Raw genomic sequence first — 23,102 nt, 5'->3', positions numbered from 1 at the left:
AGCGTATTTTTGGTCACTTTTTATACCATTAAAAAATGTATAAAAAGTGATCAAAAAGTCAGATCAAAACATGTATGTATGGTACCAATAAAAACTTAAGATCACGGCGCAAAAAATGAGCCGTCATACCGCCCTGTACGTGGAAAAATAAAAATAGTATAGGGGTCAGAAGAGGACATTTTTAAACGTATACATTTTCCTGCATGTAGTTATGATTTTTTCCAAAAATATGACAAAATTAAAGGGTACCATTTTACCCTAATGGACCTACAGAATAATGATAAGGTGTCATTTTTTACCGAAATATGCACTGCGTAGAAAAGGAAGCCCCCAAAAGTTACAAATTGGCGTTTTTTCTTTCTATTCTTTATTCTTTCTATTTTGTCGCACAATGATTTTTTTTCCCGTTTTGCCGTGGATTTTTGGGTAAAATGACTAAAGTCACTGCAAAGTAGAATTGGTGACGCAAAAAAAATTAAGCCATAATATAGATTTTTAGGTGGAAAATTGAAAGTGTTATGATTTTTAAAAGGTAATGAGGAAAAAACAAAAATGCAAAAACTGAAAAATCCTGCATCTGTAAGGGGTTAATAAAAGAGGACAATTCAATTTAGCGGATGTAAGGCATTTTAGTAAGCCAGGAATGTGATGGAGTAAATTTAAGCAAAATTTTCCTCTATAGTGACTTTTTAGAGACAGTCGCATTTTATAAATCTCTTACTACTGCAAGTCAATTTCTAAAACTTGCTTACATCAGCCAAAAATCTATTTTCTTGCTTTTCTCGCTCTTAGGGATGATTGTCGCACAGAAAATTCCGTTGTTGCAGTTGCGACCTTTTTGTGACAATTATATAAAAGAAACAATGGGTAAATGCTTTTATAAATGCCCCCCACAGTCACTAAATAAAAAAAATATACAGAAGCAAGGGGGGGGGGGGGTAGTAAAATATTTTTTACATATATAGAAAGTACCCACACCAAAATTTCTATCAACCCCCTCCCCATTCACTGCACGGTGAATGGAGTAAATGGAAAAAAATAATAATAATTCCAAAGTTGTGTATTTTTGATTACACCACATCCTACAAAAAAGGTCAAATTAATGCCAAAATGGTACTGATAAAAACAGCATATTAACAATAATATATTTAAAATATCCCACAAAAAAAGTTATAACTCAGTACCTAATCCTAAACATTTACATGTTATTGTTATGTGTCTAATGCCTAGATTTCTTAACATATATCTTCTTTCTGTTGCTCACTTGGTTTATCATTCTGTGCTTTGGAGGGGGCATGTCCTCATTCTGCATGACTCCTCTTTCTCCCTGAGTTTGCTGTGCTGTGCTGGGTCTCTTCATTCAATCACTGCAGCCTGCTCTGTAGCCATCCCCCTCTCTGTTTTCATGCTGCAGTCTAATAGGACAGGAGTGAGCACAGAGTAGGGCTACTCCTGCCCTCACTTACAGGACTTTCTTCATGCCTGTCCTTCAGCTTGGATAAAGATGATGCTGCAGTCATACATGATTATATTCTGGCTGGTATGATGACCCGATGGTTTCTATGGAAAGGAAATAACATTTTCTTATGAAATATATTGGAAAAGTTAATGTTTTGCCAAGATGTACAAGTTATTGGGGGAGATTTATCAAAACCTGTGCAGAGGAAAGTTTGACCAGTTGCCCTAGCAACCAATCAAATTGCTTCTTAGATTAAAAAAAAAAAGACATCTGAAAGATTAAAGAAGCAATCTGATTGGCTGCTATGGGCAACTGGTAAACATTTCCTCTTCATAGGTTTAAATAAATCTCCCCAATTGTCTCTGACAGTACACATTGGTAATGTATTCAAATTGGGTATAGTTATAATCATATCAACCTAAGGAATACAGATAACAAATCAATTGCACCACACAGTAAATGGTGTAAAAACAAAAACCCTGTTTTATTAGCAAAAGTGCATTCTTTCCCTCAATTTCAGTTTAGAAATAATGAATTTTCTGTTTAAAGTAAAGTTCATGGTAAAATGATGGGGAGTCATTACAAAGTACAACTAGTCCTGCAAAAAACAAGCCCTCAAACGGTTCTGTAGATGGAAAATGTATGACTCTTAGAAAAGTGGGAAAAAAATAAAATGCAAAAACAAGGGGTTAAATTGTTTTTGATGCAATTCACATGAGAGCTGGCGCTGACAGCTTTGATATTACCTGGCATCAAATCATCACATTTGTCTGTGGGGGTATACCCCCTCCCTTCTTCCGGTCCCTGGATGCTTGTTAAAAATTCTCTTTGCGGCTCTATGATAGATTTTCAAAGAATTATGAACAGCACACTCACACGAAAGCAGGCAGTGCCTTCTTTGGTCTCTCATATCATTATGTTTGTCCTTGAGGGTATACCCCCTTCCTTTTACCCTACTTGTTAAAAATGTTCTTTGCAGCTCTATCTACGATAGAGCCACAAAGAATTATGAAAAGGCTACAGCCTACATTGCAAACTTGTACAATCTCTGAGTTGAAAAAATATAATTTAATAAAATACTTAATTAACAGGTATTACAGGAAATATTAACAGATAATTTAATGAAAAAAAATGAACAGGTATTACATTTGTTTCCTGTTTTTTAACCTGTTAAGGACATAGGGCGTTCTCTAAGGTCCTCACTACCTGGGCTTTAATGCCCAAGGACGTTAGAGAACGTCCTGTTGTATTTCCGATCTCTGCCGCTCGCCGGGCAGAGATCGGAACCGGATGCCTGCTGAAATCCTTCAGCAGGCATCCAGGGCAAACGCCGAGGGGGGCCATGTAGGCCCCCCATGTCGGTGATTGCCGCAAATCGCAAGGGAAATCGCCCTTGCGATCTGCGGCGATACCGGGCTGATCGGGTCTCTGGGACCCGACCGCCCAGTAATTTCGCATGATCCTGGCTGTCACAGACAGCCAGGACCATGCTGGAGCCTAGGAGCGAGGTGGCAAGCCTGCCACCTCCTCCTATACCCTGCGATCTGTCGGTTAGTTAACCGACCAATCGCAGGGGGGGGGGGGCGGTTACTTCCTCCCGTCCTGCCCGGCCCCTGAAAGTCCGGAGAGGACGGGAGGAAGACCGGAGGACGCGGCGGGGGACGGGGGAGTGCTGGGGACCGGCCCCGGTACTTACCTCGTCCCTGAAGACCCGGATCCCGGCGGCGGAGACGGCGGCGACAGGTGAGTTCCTCTTCAGCCGCGATCGGGCCCTTTACAGCAATGCACGTTGCCGTAAAGCGACACGCATTGCTGTAATGGGACCCTGTAAACTACAACTCCCAGCATGCCCAGACAGCCCTTGGCGTCTGGGCATGCTGGGAGTTGTAGTTTTGCAACATCTGGAGGTGCACAGTTTGGAGACCACTGTGCACTTCCAGATGTTGCAAAACTACACATCCTCAGCATGCCCTTACTGTCCAGGCATGCTGGGAGTTGTAGTTCTGTAACATCTGGCCATTCAGATGTTGCAGAACTACAACTCCCAGCATGCCTGGACAGTTTTGGCATACTGGGAGTTGTAGTTTTGCAACATCTGGAAGGGCACAGATTGGGAACCACTGTATTAGTGGTCTGCAAACTGTAGTCCTCCAGATGTTGCAAAACTACAACTCCCAGCATGCTGGGAGTTGTAGTTCGGCAACATCTGGCTCTAAAGATGTTGCCGAACTACTACTCCCAGCATGCCTGAGAATGCTGGGAGTTGTGGTTTTGCAACAACTGGAGGCACACTGGTTGGGAAACATTGTCTGTTTCCTAACTCAGTGTTTCCCAACCGTGTGCCTCCAGCTGTTGCAAAACTATAACTACCAGCATGCACTGATAAACTGTGCATGCTGGGAGTTGTAGTTTTGCAACAGCTGGAGGTCCCCCCCCCCTTGTGAATTTTTTTTTTTTTTTTTTTTACATATGCAAAAGTCGTGAAACACCTGTGGGGTATTAAGGTTCACTTTACCCCTTGTTACGTTCCCCAAGGGGTTTAGTTTCCAAAATGGTATGCCATGTGGGGATTTTTTGCTGTTCTGGTACCATAGGGGCTTCCTAAATGCAACATGCCCTCCAAAAACCATTTCAGAAAAACGTACTCTCCAAAATCCCCTTGTCGCTCCTTCGCTTCTGAGCCCTCTACTGCGCCCGCCGAACACTTTACATAGACATATGAGGTATGTCCTTACTCGAGAGAAATTGGGCTACAAATATAAGTATAAATTTTCTCTTTTTACCCCTTGTAAAAATTCTAAAATTGGGTCTACAAGAACATGCGAGTGTAAAAAATTAAGATGGTGAATTTTCTCCTTCACTTTGCTGCTATTCCTGTGAAACACCTAAAGGGTTAAAACGCTGACTGAATGTCATTTTGAATACTTTGGGGGGTGCAGTTTTTATAATGGGGTCATTTGTGGGGTATTTCTAATACGAAGACCCTTCAAATCCACTTCAAACCTGAACTGGTCCCTGAAAAATAGTGAGTTTGAAAATTTTGTGAAAAATTGGAAAATTGCTGCAGAACTTTGAAGCCCTCTGATGTCTTCCAAAAGTAAAAACTTGTCAATTTTATGATGCAAACATAAAGTAGACATATTGTATTTGTGAATAATTTTTTTTTTATTTGGAATATCCATTTTCCTTACAAGCAGAGAGCTTCAAAGTTAGAAAAATGCAAAATTTTCAATTTTTTCAGCAAATTTTGAAATTTTTCACTAAGAAACGATGCAAGTATCGACAAAATTTTACCAATAACATAAAGTAGAATATGTCACGAAAAAACAATCTCGCAATCAGAATGATAAGTAAAAGCATCCCAGAGTTATTAATGTTTAAAGTGACAGTGGTCAGATGTTCAAAAAACGCTCCGGTCCTAAGGTGTAAAATGGCCTGGTCCTTAAGGGGTTAAACTATCAACAAAAATGTTAAATTGCCTAGCAGTAAGACATTGTGAAGAAAAGATGGAACATGGATCCATTAAAATTATGCCCTCCCTGGAAAAAGTTATGTGGGCACCAATGCACTATACTGTTACTGAATAAAATCAATTAAACAAAGAGAAATATTCCCACATACAGTGACCATATCATGGTTGATAGATACCATGGTCTGTAGACCATGTAAGTGATCACACTGCAGTTACATCCAGTGACCCACACAGTGATGTGTTGTGTGCCAATTTAGTAGATAGGCCCTTATGTGCCCCTATATAGTAATTAGCCCCCCTCTTTGCCCCATATAGTAGTTAGGGCCCCCTCTGTGCCCCAATATAGTAGTTACGCCGCCATGTCCCTATATAGTAGATAGGCCCCTCATACTGCTCCCATATAGTAATTAGACCCCCCTCTGTGCCCCCTATATATTAGATAGGCTCCCTCTTTTCCCATATATAGTAGTTATGGTCCCCTCTGTGTCGCTATGTAGTATTTAGGTCAAGCTACAGTCACAATACTCCTTGGCCCTATAGCGACTCCAGATCCACAAGGTGGAAGAAACAATTTTATAATGTATATTAATGTTTTCCTCTTCAAATTACCAGAGTCCAGTCTCTACAGTTTCCGCCATCTTGAATATACCTTTTGATTCCATCTTGCATGTACCAACATTTGCTCATCTGCTATATTCTCTGGGACACAGCTTGAGCTTCTGTCCTTGTCTTCCACTCTTGTCCTTGACCTTCTTTCACCTATTCATTGAAACTGTGTCAGCTACCTTAGGATGCAATTCTGAGAGAAACAACCTGTAGGTCATCAGGAGCAGAATTCAATAAAACAGAAAATGGTGGATGTACCATTGGCTGTTCTCCAATTTTTGTATTGTGTTAACTAAATAAAAGTTCCAGATCTCTAACTTTTTTCTATATTAGTTATGTAACCCCAGTGGATTGGCAGATATTTATTTTTCATATGGTAAAGCATCCAAGCCTGGAAATGATATGTATTACATGCAGTGGTGCGTTTCCTTGTCATTGTAATGTGATAGGCTCCCTGGTGAAGACCTAACAAATAGCCATTTTCCTCTCCCGATGGAGCAAGCAGCAAGAATCTGTTGAAAAGAGAGATTGCTATTAAACTTTAAATGGGTTTATTCTACATGGCAAATACATGTAAATGAGCAGATAGTCTAAACAGGTCTGGTGTACTGATTCATGAAAAAAGAGCACAAAACTGTGGAGGACCTAAGACCATGCAAAAGAATAGGAATTATACAGCATTTTTAGTTGATCTGATTGACAATTCACACAGGGGTAAAATGTACCTTCTCTACTGTAAAGGCTATGTGCACTTTTGCAATAATTGTTCTACTTGTCCAGTGCATCTAAAAGAAACATTGGGGAACATTCAAAAACTTCCACTAGGTATATTCATTTTTGTGCTTAAATTTAATCATACAACATTTTCAAAAGTGGCATGTACTGATTTGAAAATTTGACACAGTTAATATTTGTACCAAAATGTAAATTTTGTACCCCAGAATTTTTATTTTTGCACCAAAATGTTTTATGCCCAAATGTTATTTTTTATATCATCATATTGTTATTAAAGAGAATCTGACACCCTGTTTACCCCCACTAAACCCATACTGGGTTATAGTGCAGGTGAACAGCTTTATAAAGAGGGGTCACTTCAATCTGTTCAGTATATGTAGAGTTCTGGGACTGTAATCTTCAGCTGCATTGCTATCCAGAGCGCAATGGAGGTAGAGAGACGGCTCCCCCAGCTCCCCTGACAACTCCATATTCTCTGTGCCTGCCCCTGTCATTATTATGCTAGTAAGAACTGCAGGTGGGCACACAGAATGCAGAGCGCTCACCTGTGCCATTCATTAGCATATTAATGAAGAGGTCAGACAGAGAATATGCTGGCACCCGGACGCTTCCTGACTAAGTAGTGCAAACTACAAAACGACGTTGAGGGGGCACAGCGATTCCCATATTACACACAGTACCATGTTGGCTCTAGGTAATGTTTCTTTACCATAAACATTGTTTTTGTATACTATTAATTCTGTTATTGTGAGGTCTGCTTTACCAAACACTCTGGAGCTGTACTTAGGTCATTTATATTCCATTCTTTGATTGTTTATGGGTATACCTTGTGCAATTCCTTTGGGGTATATGTTTTTATGGGTTAGGGTCACTGTCGATGTCTTTTTGATTAGTGTTCAGTAAAGAAAAGATTGTATATTTTTGGAAGTATTGTTCTTTGGATGATCATTCAGGTAGCATTTGTTGTAGGTTGATATATATATATATATATATATATATATATACACAGTGGGGCAAAAAAGTATTCAGTCAGCCACCAATTGTGCAAGTTCTCCCACTTAAAAAGATGAGAGAGGCCTGTAATTTTCATCATAGGTATACCTCAACTATGAGAGACATAATGAGAAAAAAAAATCCATAAAATCACTGTCTGATTTTTTAAAGAATTTATTTGCAAATTATGGTGGAAAATAAGTATTTGGTCACCTACAAACTAGCAAGATTTCTGGCTCTCACAGACCTGTAACTTCTTCTTTAAGAGTCTCCTCTGTCCTCCACTCGTTACTTGTATTAATGGCACCTGTTTGAACTTGTTATCAGTATAAAAGACACCTGTCCACAACCTCAAACAGTCACACTCCAAAACCACAATGGCCAAGACCAAAGAGCTGTCGAAGGACACCAGAAACAAAATTGTAGTCCTGCACCAGGCTGGGAGACTTAATCTGCAATAGGCAAGCAGCTTGGTGTGAAGAAATCAACTGTGGGAGCAATTATTAGAAAATGGAAGACATTCAAGACCACTGATAATCTCCCTCGATCTGGGGCTCCACGTAAGATCTCACCCCATGGTGTCAAAATGATCACAAGAACGATGAACAAAAATCCCAGAACCACATGGGGGGACCTAGTGAATGACCTGCAGAGAGCTGGGAGCAAAGTAAGAAAGGCTATCACTATGCCGCCAGGGATTCAAATCATGCAGTGCCATATGTGTCCCCCTGATAAACCAGTATATGTCAGGACCCGTCTGAAATTTGCTAGAGAGCATTTGGATGATCCAAAAGAGGATTGGGAGAATGTCATATGGTCAGATGAAACCAAAGTAGAACTTTTTGCTAAAAACTCAACTTATCGTGTTTGGAGGAGAAAGAATGCTGAGTTGCATCCAAAGAACACCATACCTACTGTGAAGCATGGGGGTAGAAAATCATGCTTTGGGGCTGTTTTTCTGCAACGGGACCAGGAAGACTGATCCCTGTAAGGGAAAGAATAAATGGGGCCATGTATCGTGAGATTTTGAGTAAAAACCTCCTTCCATCAGCAAGGGCATTGAAGATGAAATGTGTTTGGGTCTTTCAGCATGACAATGATCCCAAACACACCACCCGGGCAACAAAGGAATGGCTTCATAAGAAGCATTTCAAGGTCCTGGAGTAGCCTAGCCAGTCTCCAGGACTCAACCCCATAGAAAACCTTTGGAGGGAGTTGAAAGTCTGTGTTGCCCAGTGACAGACCCAAAACATCACTGTTCTAGAGGAGATCTGCATGGAGGAATGGGCCAAAATAACAGCAACAGTGTGTGAAAACTATGTGAAGACTTACAGAAAACGTTTGACCTCTGTCATTGACAACAAAGATGATATAACAAAGTATTGAGATGAACTTTCGTTATTGACCAAATACTTATTTTCCACCATAATTTGTAAATAAATTATTTAAAAATCAGACAGTGTGATTTTATGGATTTTTTTCTTTCTCATTATGTCTCTCATAGTTGAGGTATACCTATGATGAAAATTACAGGCCTCTCTCACCTGCACAATTGGTGACTGACTAAATACTTTTTTACCCCACTGTATATATGTGGCGGCCACTGGGTGTTGGTGGACGTACCTTGTTCCCTTTGTGACGCCAGGTCACGGTTTATCCGATCCACGGTCCAAAGGAGGGAAGCAGTCTTCCTGGGCTAGACACGATGAGCTAATAAACACACCAATGTCAGGTTATGGGTAACTGCTTTTAGTGAGCTTGTGAAGTTGGTATAACACCAACAGCTGGCCTTAGTGTGAGAGTGCAGTATACCCCTTGCAAGCCTTGTTGCCGTTCTGAGACTTGTGGTGCTTTTTACCGGATGGAATTTGTAGTTCTGGTAGCTAGGGGTCCTTCCAAGGCACTGTAAACTATTCTGTAGAGGCATGAATCTTCCCTGCGAGTGACACTTGTAGGATGACCAGTAGTGGACTGAAGTAGGCCTCTGCCTAGGACACATGACACAGCACATCTGAGCTTAGCTGTCACTCAGGAGCACACAATGGGTGAATTAACTGTGTACTTACACTAGAGTGAACTTAGTAAGGGTGGGTTCACACTACGTTTTCTCCCATACGGGAGCGCATACGGCAGGGGGGAGCTAAAACCTCGCGCTCCCGTATGCCACCGTATGCGCTCCCATATGTCATTCATTTCAATGAGCCTGCCGGAGTGAAACGTTCGGTCCGGTCGGCTCATTTTTGCGCCGTATGCGCTTTTACAACCGGACCTAAAACCGTGGTTGACCACAGCGCGAGGTTTTAGCGCCCCCCCTGCCGTATGCGCTCCCGTATGGGAGAAAACGTAGTGTGAACCCAGCCTAACTCCTCCCCTGTACCTCACTATACAGAGGGGACTTTTGGGGTCTCATTAGCTCACATGGTCACATATGCTCACATATTTAAAGGCACAGTAATACATTAATTTACATACATGGAACAATATCAAAAATAATTTAGGAAAAAATTATTATTCTTATTTTATAATGTGCACAAAATTAATATACAAAAGAACCTCAGTGGGCCCAACACTGCCAGGCCGCCCGAGTCAGTCCTCAACCACGGGACAGCCACTTGTGCTGGGACACCACACACACACACACATATATATATATATATATATATATATATATATATATATATATATATATCTCTTACCTGTGAACAACATACATAGGCAAATATCACCAATAACACTACTATACAAGGAAAGCACTACTTTTGCCACTGTGACTGGCCAAAACTACCATACTGATATTGAATTAACCTCTTCAGGACGCAGGGCGTATGCATACGCCATGCATCCTGAGTCCTTAAGGACGCAGGGTGTACAGGTACACCTGTGGAAATTTCGGTCCGCGCCGCTAGGTCGTTGGGGACCAGACCGGGATGCCTGCAGAAATCATTCAGCATATATCCTGGCACAGTGCTGAGGGGGGTCCTGAGACCGGCGATCTGTGGCGATACCGGGTCATATGGGTCTCCGGTGACCCGGAAAATAAGGGGGATTGGGGTGTATTGGACACCCCTCCTATCCCTGCTATTGGTCGGTCAGAAGCAGCTGACCAATAGCAGATTGGGGGCGGGGGGGATAAAGTTCGGTTCCCCAGCTCTGCCCATCCACGGTAGTCCGGGCAAAGCAGGGGAACCGTGATGTGAGTGGCCTCAGTGGCTGAGATCCCTTACCGGGCGGCGATCGGCAGCGGTGGGCGGCAGGAGGTGAGTAGTTGCCTAGCAACACCTGCAGGGCGACAGTTTGGAGACCACTATGCAGTGGTCTCTAAACTGTAGCCCTCCAGATGTTGCAAAACTACAACTCCTAGCATGCCCAGACAGCTGTTTGCTGTTTGGGCATGCTGGGATTTGTAGTTTTGTAAGATTTAGAGAGGTACAGTTTGGAGATCACTGTGCAGTGGTCTCTAAACTGTGGCCCTCTAGGTCTTGCAAAACTTCAACTCCCAGCATGCCCACACAGCAGTTTGCTGTCTGGGCATGCTGGGATTTGTAGTTTTGCAACATCTGGAGGGCCACAGTTTGGAGATCACTGTGCAGTGGTCTCTAAACACTGACCCTCTAAATCTTGCAAAATTACAACTCCCAGAATGCACGGACAGCAAATGGCTGTCTCGGCATGCTGGGAGTTGTAGTTGAGCACCTCCAGCTGTTGTATAACTACATATCCCAGCATGCCCTTCGGCGATCAGTACATGCTGGGAGTTGTAGTTTTGCAACAGCTGGAGGCCCTCTGGTTGGAAAATACTGAGTTAGGTAACAGAACCTAACTGAAGGTTTTCCAACCAGTGTGCCTCCAGCTGTTGCTAAAGTACAGCTCCCAGCATGCACGGTCTGTCAGTGCATGCTGGGAGTTGTACTTTTGCAACAGTGGGAGGTCTACCCCCCTACGTGAATGTACAGGGTACATTCACACGGGCAGGTTTACATTGAGTTTCCTGCTTCAAGTTTGAGCTGTGGAAAATTTTCCGCCGCAGCTCAAACTCCTAGCGGGAAACTAACCGCAAACCCACACCTGTGTGAATGTACTCTAAAAACACTACACTACACTAACACATAATAAAGGGTAAAACACTACATATACACCCCCTTACACTGCCCCCCCCCCCCCCCCAATAACAATGGAAAACATATTGTACAGCAGTTTTTGCAACTCCCAGCTTTTCCGGAAAGCCACTGACTGTCCAGGCATGCTGGGAGTTTAGTAACAGCTTGTGGTACCCTGTTTGGGAATCACTGACGTAGAATATTTTTGGTAGCAGAACCAACTGTAACGCTTGCATCAGAGTCCACCCCTATGCAAATCTCTAATTTAGGACTCAAATGCACATGGCACTCTCTCACTTCGGAGCCCTGTCGTATTTCAAGGAAACAGTTTAGGGTCACATATGGGGTATTTCTGTACTCAGGAGCAATTGCTTTACAAATTTTGAGGGCTCTTTCTCTTTTTACCCCTTATGAAAAGGAAAATAACAGGTCTACACCAGCCTGTTAGTGTAAAAAAAAAAAAAAAATTACACTTACATGCTGGTGTTGCCCCGTACTTTTCATATTCACAAGAGGTAAAAGGAAAAAAAGACCCCCAACATTTGTAACAGAATTTCTCCTGAGTATAGAAATACCCCATATGTGGACGTAAAATGCTCTGCTGATGCACAATTTGAGGCATAAATTGGTGATTTGCACAGGGGTGGCTGATTTACAGTGTGTGTGACATAAACGCAAAAAAATAACTACCCACATGTGACCCCATTTTGGAAACTACACCCACTCACGGAACATAACAAGAGGTATAGTGAGCCTTAACACCCCACAGGTGTTTGACAAATTTTCATTAAAGTTGGATGGGAAAATGAAAAAAATATATATTTTTCACTAAAATGCTGGTGTTACCCTAAGTTTTTCATTTTCACAAAGGAAAATAGGAAAAAAGCCCCCAAAATTTGTAACCCCATTTAAGAACATACCCCATATGTGGATGTATAGCGTTCTGCTGGTGAACTACAATGTCCAAAAGAGAAGGAGCGCCATTGGGCTTTTGGAGAGAAAAATTGTAGGAATTGAAGGCCACGTATGTTTACAAAGCCCCCATGATGCCTGAACACTGGGATCCCCCACATATGACCCCATTTTGGAAACTACACCCCTCTAATAAAGTTATAAGGGGTACAGTGAGCATTTACACCCCACAGGTGTCTGACAGTTGTCCGTGAAAATGAAAATTTTTATTTTTCATTGACAGATCTTTGGAACAGTGGGCTGTGCAAAACGCCAGTGGGGTGTAAATACTTACTGCACCAGTTATTAAATTCTGTGAGGGGTGTAGTTTCCAAAATGGGGTCACAGGTGGGGGGTCCACTGTTCTGGCACCATGGGGGGGGGCTTTGTAAATGCACATGGCCCCTGACTTCCATTCCAAACAAATTCTTTCTCCAAAAGCCCAATGGCGCTCCTTCTCTTCTGAGAATTGTAGTTCTCCAGCAGAGCACTTTACATCCACACATGGGGTATTTCCATACTCAGTAGAAATGGGGTTACAAATTTTGGGGGGCATTTTCTTCTATTACCCTTTGTAAAAATGTAAAATTTGGGGAAAAAACAGCACTTTAGTGAAAAAAAAGATTTTGTTTCTTTTACACATCGACTTTAATGAAAAGTCGTCAAACATCTGTGGGGTGTTAAGGCTCACTGTACCCCTTGTAACGTTCCTCGAGGAGTCTAGTTTCCAAAAAAAGTGTGGCATGTGTTTTTTTTTTTTTTTTTTTGCTGTTCTGGCACCATAGGGGCTTCCTAAATGTGACATGCCCCCCAAAAACCATTTTGGCAAAATTTGCTTTCCAAAAGCCAAATGGGGCTCCTTCTCTTCTGAGCATTGTAGTGCGCCCGTATTGCACTTGATGTCCACATATGGGGTATTTCCTCAGAAGAAATGGGGTTACAAATTTTTGGGAGCATTTTCTCCTATTACACCTTGTAAAAATGTGAAATTTGGGGAAAACTGCATTTTAGTGAAAAACATTTTTTTTTTATTTACACATCCGACTTTAACAAAATATCGTCAAACATCTGTGGGGTGTTAAGGCTCACTGTACCCCTTGTTACGTTCCATGAGGGGTGTAGTTTCCAAAATAGTATGCCATGTAGGATTTTATTTTGCTGTTCTGGCACAATAGGGGCTTCCTAAATGCGACATGCCCCCCAAAAACCATTTCAACAAAATCCCCTCTCCAAAATCCCATTGTCGCTCCTTCCCTTCTGCATACACAGAGCACTTTACATCCACTTATGAGGTATTTCCTTACTCGAGAGAAATGGGTTTACAAATTTTGGGGTGATTTAACTCCTTTTACCCCTTGTAAAAATTTAAAAAATGGCTCTACAAGAAAATGCAAGTGTAAAAAATGAAGATTTTGAATTTTCTCCTTCACTTTGCTGCTATTACTGTGAAACACCTAAAGGATTAACAAACTTTCTGAATGTCATTTTGAATACTTTGGGTGCAGTTTTTATAATGGGGTAATTTATGGGGTATTTCTAATATGAAAGCCCCTCAAATCCACTTTAAACTTTACTGGTCCCTTAAAAATTCAGATTTTGGAAATTTTTGGAAAAATTTGAAAATTGCTGCTGAACTTTGAAGCCCTCTAATGTCTTCCCAAAGTAAAAACATTTCAACTTTATGATGCCAACATAAAGTAGACATATTGTATGTGAATCAATATATAATGTATTAGGAATATTTAATTTCCTTACAGGCAGAGAGCTTCAAAGTTAGAAAAATGCTACATTTTCAAAATTTTCTTGAAATTTGGGGGTTTTTCACCAAGAAAGGATGCAAGTAACGATGAAAATGTACGACTATGTTAAAGTAGAATATGTCATGAAAAAAGTATCTCTGAATCAGAATGAAAGGTAAAAGCATCCCAGAGTTATTAATATATAAAGTGACAGTGGTCAGAATTGCAAAAAAGGGCTAAGTCCTTAAGGTGAAAATGAGCTGCATCCTTAAGGGGTTAAAAACAATGCACACAGACCAATATCCCCCCAAATCATCCCCATATAGGAGTAGATACAAATTTACATTATTTACCACATATGTTAAAGTGTGGTGGAACACTGTTATCAACCCTTTGTTTTATAATATTAAATCAATTGTAACATTAAAGGGATATTCCAGGAAAAAAACTTTTTTTTTTTTTACATCAACTGGCTCCAGAAAAGTTAAACAGATTTGTAAAGTAATTCTATAAAAAAAATCTTAATCCTTTCAATAATTATCAGCTGCTGAAGTTGAGTTGTTGTTTTCTATCTGGCAACAGTGCTCTCTGCTGACATCTCTGCTTGTCCTGGGAACTGCACAGAGTAGAAGAGGTTTGCTATGGGGATTTGCTTCCAAAACTGGGTGGTTCCCGAGACACGTGTCATCAGAGAGCACTTAGACAGAAAAGAATAACTCAACTTCAGCAGTTCATAAGTACTGAAAGGATTAAGATTTTTTAACAGAAATAATTTACAAATCTGTTTAACATTCTGGAGCCTGTTGATTTTTAAATCCTTCTGGTGTTTTTTCACTCCTTTTTGGTGTTTTCCTGCTCCTTGGCAGTTTTTAACTGAATGACACAGGCTTTAGATGGCAGCAGGATGAGTAGATCATATAGTGGCATAATGACACAGGATTGAGGTGGCAGCATAAGGAGTAGACCATATAGCGGAAGAATGACATGGGCTTTAGGTGGCAGCAGGATGAGTAGACCATATAGTGGCATAATGACACAGGATTGAGGTGGCAGCAGCATGAGTAGACCCTATAGTGGCAGAAGGACATAGGCTTTAGTGGCAGCAGCATGAGTAGACCATGTAGTGGCTGAATGACTCAGCCTGGAGTTGACAGCAGCAGGAGTAGACCATATAGTGGCTGAATGACTCAGTCCAGAGTTGACAGCAGCATGAGTAGACCATATAGTGGCAGAATGACACTTGCTTTAGGTGGCAGCAGGATGAGTAGATTATATATTGGCATAATGACACAGGATTAAAGTGACAGCATAAGGAGTAGACCATTTAGCGGCAGAATGACATAGGCTTTATGTGGCAGCAGCATGAGTAGACCATATAGTGGCAGAATGACACAGGATTGAGGTGGCAGCATAATGAGTAGACAATATAGTGGCTGAAGGACATAGGTTTTATGTGGCAGCAGCATGAGTAGACCATATAGTGTCTGAATGACTCAGCCTGGAGTTAACAACAGCATGAGTAGACCATATAGTGGCTGAATAACTCAGCCTGGAGTTGACAGCAGCATGAGTAGACCATATAGTGGCAGAATGACACAGGATTTAAGTGGCAGCAGGATGAGTAGACCATATAGTGGCATAATGACACAGGATTGAGGTGGCAGTTGCATGAGTAAACCATATAGTGGCTGAATGACTCAGGCTTGAGGTGGCGGCAGCATGAGTTGACCTTTTAGTGGCAGAATCACTCAGCCTGGTGGCAGCAGCAGTAGGAGACCATATAGTGGCAGAATCACTCAGGCTTGAGGTGGCTGCAGCATGAGTAGACCATATAGTGGCTGAATCGGCATGGTGGCAGTAGGGGACCATATAGTGGCAGAATCACTCAGCCTTGTGGCAGCAACAGTAGGAGACCATATAGTGGCAAAATCTCTCAGCATGGTGGCAGTAGCAGTAGGAGACCATATAGTGGCTAAATCAGTCAGCCTGGAGGCAGTAGCAGTAGGAGACTATATAGTGTCCGAATCACTCAGCATGGTGGCAGCAGCAGGAGACCATATAGTGGCAGAATCACTCAGGCTTGAGGTGGCAGCAGCATGAGTAGACCACATAGTGGCAGAATCACTCAGGCTTGAGGTGGCAGCAGCCTGACAGGACCATAGGGCCTCACAATTGAAAAAATGAAGGATATTTTTTTAAATTGAAGTTTTTAACTAGATGAACATTAACAGTTTCATTTTATGTGCCAGCAGCATGAGGAGATCATATAGTGGCTTAATGACACAGCCTGGAGGTATTTATGGCCTATAACAATAACTGTCCCCTATGAGTTTAACAGGAAAAAAATGTAAAAGCGCTAAGTGCGTATGTGTTGACTACCATGGTTATCGGCAGGGCCACGGTTGTTGCAGTTAGTGGTGGGATCAGATGGTCTTAACCCCTGGGGCAAGATGTTGTTAACCCCTAATGGTTGTTTGGTGTAATGTATCGCCAGCAATCAGCCAAAAAATGGCATATGATGAATAAGAGTCCAAAGCAGGTTTTGATGCAACTTGAACTTTATTTGTGAAGAAGACAGAAAACAGTCTTTACAAATAGATAACTTCCACAGAGGTGAACGGGACACAGGGAATCTCTCAGGCTTGTTTGGACTTGTAGTTATTATAAAAATGATGCAGACCACTGTATTACTGTTATCACTTGGTAGGGACAGTGGAGACTTGGCTTGTACAACAGATTTGATGTGTCTGCAGGTTTAAAGGCTGTGGCCTAGATATGATGGACTTGGCTTGTACAGTACTTGTGCTTGCTTTTAGGTCCAGGAATCAAGACAATGTGGAGACTACAACCCCTTATATATCAGGGGGCTGGACTAAAGCCCATTGGTAGCTGGTTGCCTGTGGTTACCTGTGCCCATGGAACTCTGGTTATATCATGTGATCACACATAGCACATGCCATATTACATGACCTTAGGAAGGTCCTATACAGGGTAAATATTCTGGTATTATTGGAGGGAGAGCCAAGGAGAGGGATTGACAAGGGACCTTTCAGTGCCCAGAACCGACAGTGGGGGCCAAGAAGTCGCCGCCGATCCAGGACTGTCTGTGGACAGAAAGGTCTGCTTGTCTGTGACCACCCCACCTGCCGCGCTGAATGTCCACTCAGACAGTACGCTGGAGGGGGGGGGGGACAGGACTGTAACTCTAGCGCATACTGAGCGAGCTCCAGGCAGGTGTCCAGCCTGGCAAACCAGTACTCCTCGGGGTCGTCGGTGCTCATGCAGTCGGAAGCACCAACGGACCCCATGTAGTCTACCACCATGCGGGCCAGCTGCTAATGGTGACTGCTGCTGCTACTGGGTTGCTAAGGTTGGTAGAACAGCCTCATCTCACCCAGAAGTTCACCTGCTCAGCTGGTGCTGCTGGGTCCAAACCACCTGCTGGGTGAGATGGGCAGGGAGAACTGGAGGCCGGGGAGTTGCCGGCTTCAACCGGCTGATGAGAAAGGACTGCACATCACAGAAGGATACAGTGCGGGCAGGGGACCAGAGAAGTGCGGCCGGCCGCCTGCTTCTATAACTTATACGGGAGCGATCTGTCTATTAATGTAGGTACTACAGCTCCGAGCATGAAGCAGAGTGTGCTCCATGTTGGGAGCAGTAGTACCTGCAATTAAGGACAGATCACAGTAGGTGTCACTCCTGACACCCGATGCGATTGTCCTTCCTCCTTCTGCGATGCGGCGTGGCTTTCTCCTGTGCTCCGCATCTCTGCATTATCCTCTGGGCCGGTCAGTGTTGTGAATATAAATTCACATCACTGATTCAAATTTCCCGCTGAGAGCAGTGATTGGCTGGCACTATCCGGCCAATCCCCACTCTGTGCATTAAATATGAATCAGTGATGTGAATTTATATTCACATCATTGGCCAGCCTGGAGTTCACAGCAGAGATGCAGTGCGCTGTAGTGAGCCGCTCCTTATCTCAGCAGTGACATCCGGGGCGATCTGCCTATTAGTACAGGTACTAGTAGTAGTACATAGTTACATAGTTAGTACGGTCGAAAAAAGACATATGTCCATCAAGTTCAACCAGGGAATTAAGGGGTAGGGGTGTGGCGCGATATTGGGGAAGGGATGGGATTTTATATTTCTTCATAAGCATTAATGTTATTTTGTTCCAGGAATGTATCTAATCCTGTTTTAAAGCTGTTAATTGTTCCTGCTGTGACCAGTTCCTGAGGTAGACTGTTCCATAAATTCACAGTCCTCACGGTAAAGAAGGCGTGTCGCCCCTTGAGACTAAACTTTTTTTTCTCCAGACGGAGGGAGTGCCCCCTCGTCCTTTGGGGGGGGTTAACCTGGAACAGTTTTTCTCCATATTTTTTGTATGGGCCATTAATATACTTATATACGTTTATCATATCCCCCCTTAAACGTCTCTTCTCAAGACTAAACAATTGTAACTCCTTTAATCGCTCCTCATAGCTAAGATGATCCATGCCCCATATTAGTTTAGTCGCGCGTCTCTGCACCCTTTCCAACTCCGCAGTGTCCCTTTTATGGACAGGTGCCCAAAACTGAACAGCATATTCCAGGTGAGGCCGTACCAATGCTTTATAAAGGGGGAGTATTATGTCCCTGTCCCTTGAGTCCATGCCTCTTTTGATACATGACAATATCCTGCCGGCTTTGGAAGCAGCAGCCTGACATTGCATGCTGTTCTGTAGTCTGTGATCTACAAGTACACCCAGATCCTTCTCTACCAGTGACTCTGCCAGTTTAATCCCCCTAAGACATACGATGCATGCATGTTATTAGTACCCAGATGCATAACTTTACATTTATCCACATTGAACCTCATTTGCCAAGTGGATGCCCAGACACTTAGTCTATCCAAGTCATCCTGTAACTTATACACATCCTCTATAGACTGTACCGTGCTACAAAGCTTGGTGTCATCTGCAAAGATAGAAACAGAGCTGTTAATACCATCCTCTATATTATTGATAAATAAATTTAACAACAGCGGGCCCAGTACTGAACCTTGGGGTACACCACTAATAACCGGGGACCAATCAGAGTACGAATCATTGACCACCACTCTCTGGGTACGATCCATGAGCCAGTGTTCAATCCAGTTACAAACTAAAGTTTCCAAGCCCAAAGACCTTAACTTACCTGTCAGACGTCTATGAGGGACAGTATCAAACGCTTTAGCAAAATCCAGAAACACTATATCCACAGCCATTCCTCTGTCAAGGCTTCTACTCACCTCTTCATAAAAGCAAATTAGATTGGTTTGACAACTTCTATCCTTAGTAAACCCATGCTGGCTATCACTTATAATACTATTATCCCCTATGTATTCCTGTATGTAATCCCTTATAAGTCCTTCAAACAATTTACCCACAATGCACGTTAAACTTACCGGTCTATAGTTTCCTGGGGAAGACCTAGAGCCCTTTTTGAAGATTGGCACCACATTCGCCTTGCGCCAGTCCCTTGGCACAATACCAGACACCAGAGAATCTCTAAATATCATGAACAGGGGTACAGATATTACTGAACTTACCTCTCTAAGAACTCTTGGGTGCAATCCATCTGGCCCTGGAGATTTGCTTACATTTAAATTACTTAACTTACCTTGTACCATCTCTACATTAAGTCAGTTCAGTACATTACATGATGTGTTACCAGCACTGACCTGGCCAATGTCAGCTCCTTTTTCCATAGTGTATACAGAACTAAAGAACCCATTCAGTAGCTCCGCCTTCTCTTTATCGCCTGTGACAACCTCCCCATTATCATTATTAAGGGGTCCTACATGCTCTGTCCTTGGTTTTTTTGCATTTATATATCTAAAAAAATATTTAGGATTAGTTTTGCTTTCTTTGGCCACCTGTCTCTCGTTTAGAATTTTTGCTGTTTTTATTACATTTTTACAGATTTTATTAAGCTCTTTGTACTGTTTAAATGTTATCGCTGACCCATCAGATTTGTATTTTTTGAAGGCTATTTTTTTGTTGTTTATTGCTCTTTTAACATCATTTGTCAGCCATGTAGGATTTAGTTTTAATCGTTTAAATTTGTTCCCCTTTGGTAAATATTTAGCTGTATAGTTATTTAGAGTTGATTTAAAGATGTCCCATTTACCTTCTGTATCAGTATTTGACAACACCTCCCCCCAGTCTATGTCCTGTAGTGCAGCCCTCAGCCCAGGGAAATTTGCCTTTTTAAAGTTATATGTTTTTGCCTTCCCCGCCTGTCTTTGTTTTCTACATTTTAAGTCAAAAGTAACTATATTGTGGTCGCTATTACCAAGGTTTTCCCGCACAGTTACATTACCAACCAGCTCTGCGTTGTTGGAAATAATCAGATCCAACAAGGCATCACTTCTTGTTGGGTCCTCCACAAACTGGCCCATAAAATTATCCTGCAATAAATTTAGGAATTGACGCCCCTTGGTAGTTTTAGCCAGCCCCCGACCCCAATCTATATCTGGATAGTTAAAATCTCCCATTATTACCACTGTACCTGCCCGGGCAGCCCTCTCTATTTGTTTATGAAGCCGAACTTCTATCTCTTCAGTGATAGATAGTAGTACCCAAAAAATGTAAAAAATTATTACAAGTTATTAAACACATAATTAAAATACATTACTAATAAAAATTTTAACAAAATTAATTATAAAAAAGATATTATTTTTCCAATTAAATGGCCCTTTTATAATTTTTTCATATTGTCAGCTATATTTTAAGGTCCCTGCCCGCCTACATAAATTGGTCCCTGTTTAAAAATGTATAAACATTTTTTTACTTAAACTGACTCTTTGGATTATTATTTAACTAAGGATCATAAAGGAAGATTGAGAATTCTAGAAAACTTGCAATTAACCTGTTAAAAATAAGTATATTCCCTTCCTTATAAACCGGTAGATCCAGGAAATTGATGCAGTCTATACAATATTCTAATAAAAAAAAATAAGTAGAAAGTACAGTGGTCCCTCAACATACGATGGTAATTCGTTCCAAACGACCCATCGCAAGTTACACTCACCTGTCCCCGCCGCTCCGGACAGCGTCCTCACCGCTCCCAATGCTGTCCCGCTGCTCCGGTGTCTTCTTCGGGATCATCCGGCGTCTTCCGCATCTTCTGCAGGGTCCGGGCCTCGCTTTCTGGGGACGTTATTACGCTGCTGCGCCGGCACGGCGTGCGTAGTGACGTAATAACGACGCCGGAAAGCGAGGCCCGGACCCTGGAGAAGATGCAGAAGACGCAGGAGGATTGCGAAGTGGACCCGGAGCAGTGGGGATAGGTAAGCAAACCTGTCCAGGATGCTTAAACTGCTATCCGACAGCAGCTTAAGCATTTTGCGCTGTCGGATAGCAGTTAATGCGATGGCCCCGACATATAAAAGCATCGTATGTCGATGCTGACATCGACATGCGATGGCATCTGAGAAGCCATCGTATGTCGATTTTATCATATGTCGGGGCCATCGCATGTCGGGGGGTTACTGTACTCATCATTGTAACAAAAAAGTTAACCTATCCTCCTCCATATGACCACATCATCTAGTTGTATCTGCCAATAATCTGCATAGATATATCTCATGTCTATGACCAGTTAATCAGTAATAAGTCCACCAGCCATTACACCCCTTGGTGGAAATGTCAAAATGTTCCCTAAATTTTCTCTCCCCGGTGTCATATGACTCGTTAGTGTTACAAGGTCTCAGGTGGGAACAGGGAGCAGTTGTCTTAAATTTGATTTCGCTCTTACACTCTATAATACTTGTCACTGGAAGTTCAACATGGCACATCATGGCAACGAACTCTGTAAGGATTTGAAAAAAAAAATGTTGTTCTACATAAAGATGATTTAGAAACTGAGCTGCAGCATGGTGGACCATGAGATCATACAGAGGTTTTACCTTTTAGGTTTCGCCATGGTTTGCCAAAGACGTTAAATACACATGCTGAGCATAATATCCAAAGGTTGTCTTTGGAAAATAGCTGCATGAGTGCTGCCAGCATTGCTGCAGAGGTTGAAGGGGTGGGAGCAGCCTGTCAGTGTATAGACCATATGCTGCACACTGCATCAAATTGGTCTGCATGGTGGCTGTCCCATAAGGAAGTCTCTTCTAAAGATGAAGCACATGATTACTGGAAGCAAAAACATAAATGTATTTGGTTCAGATGGTGTCAAGAATGTGGCGGTAACCAGGCAATTAGTACAAAGACAAGTGTGTCTAGCCTACAGTCAAGCATGTTAGTAAGATTGTCATGGCCGGGTCCGCATGAGTGCTGCTGGCACTGTGGACCTACAGATCATTGAGGGAACCATAAAGGGCAAAATGTACTGTGACATACTGAAGAGCATAATCTCCTCCATTCAGAGACTGGGCTGCAGGGCAGTATTCTAACATGATAACAACCCCAAACACACCTCCAAGATAAACACTGCATTGCTAGAGAAGCTGAGGGTATAGGTGATGGACTGGTCAGGCATGTCTCCAGACCTAAACCCTATTGAGCATCTGTGTGGCACTTTGGGGCCCAATTTGGATATTCACTTAGGGGTGTACTCACTTTTGTTGCCAAGGTTTAGACATTAATGGCTGTGTGTTGAGTTATTTTCAGAGGACACAACATTAAACCCTGTTATACAGGCTGTGCACTCACTACTTTACATTGTTACATGAAAAGATATAATAAACATTCACAAAAATGTAAAGGATGTACTGACGTATGTGAGATACTCTATCTGCAGTGGGGGTAAAAAGTTTGGGCACCCCAGGTAAAAATTTGTATTAATGTGCATAAAGAAGCCAAGGAAAGATGGGGAAAATCCCCAAAAGGCATCAAATTACAGATTAGACATTCTTATAATATGTCAACAAAAGTTAGATTTTATTTCCATCATTTACACTTTCAAAATAAAAGAAAACAAAAAAATGGTGTCTGCAAAAGTTTGGGCACCCTGTAGAGTCAATATCTTGTACTGCCCCCTTTGGCAAGTATCACAGCTTGTAAACGCTCTTTGTA

The 23,102-nt window shown here is 42.2% G+C and overlaps 1 protein-coding gene across 1 annotated transcript in view; it reads right to left on the bottom strand.

The window, feature by feature from the left end:
* Positions 1–1,476: 1,476 nt before the first annotated feature.
* Positions 1,477–23,102, bottom strand: part of LOC130357395 (uncharacterized) — a 57,771-nt gene continuing 36,145 nt past the window's right edge. The window contains exons 5-7 of the mRNA XM_056560088.1: positions 9,124–9,253; positions 6,263–6,322; positions 1,477–1,560 (exon numbers count right to left, since the gene is read on the bottom strand). Of these exons, the coding sequence (XP_056416063.1) occupies positions 1,477–1,560; positions 6,263–6,322; positions 9,124–9,253 (274 nt within the window). The remainder of the gene's footprint in view (positions 1,561–6,262; positions 6,323–9,123; positions 9,254–23,102) is intronic.

Source organism: Hyla sarda, chromosome 2 (assembly GCF_029499605.1).
Source record: "Hyla sarda isolate aHylSar1 chromosome 2, aHylSar1.hap1, whole genome shotgun sequence".
Classification (NCBI taxonomy): Eukaryota; Metazoa; Chordata; class Amphibia; order Anura; family Hylidae; genus Hyla; species Hyla sarda.
This window is presented reverse-complemented; position numbering and strand designations above follow the sequence as displayed.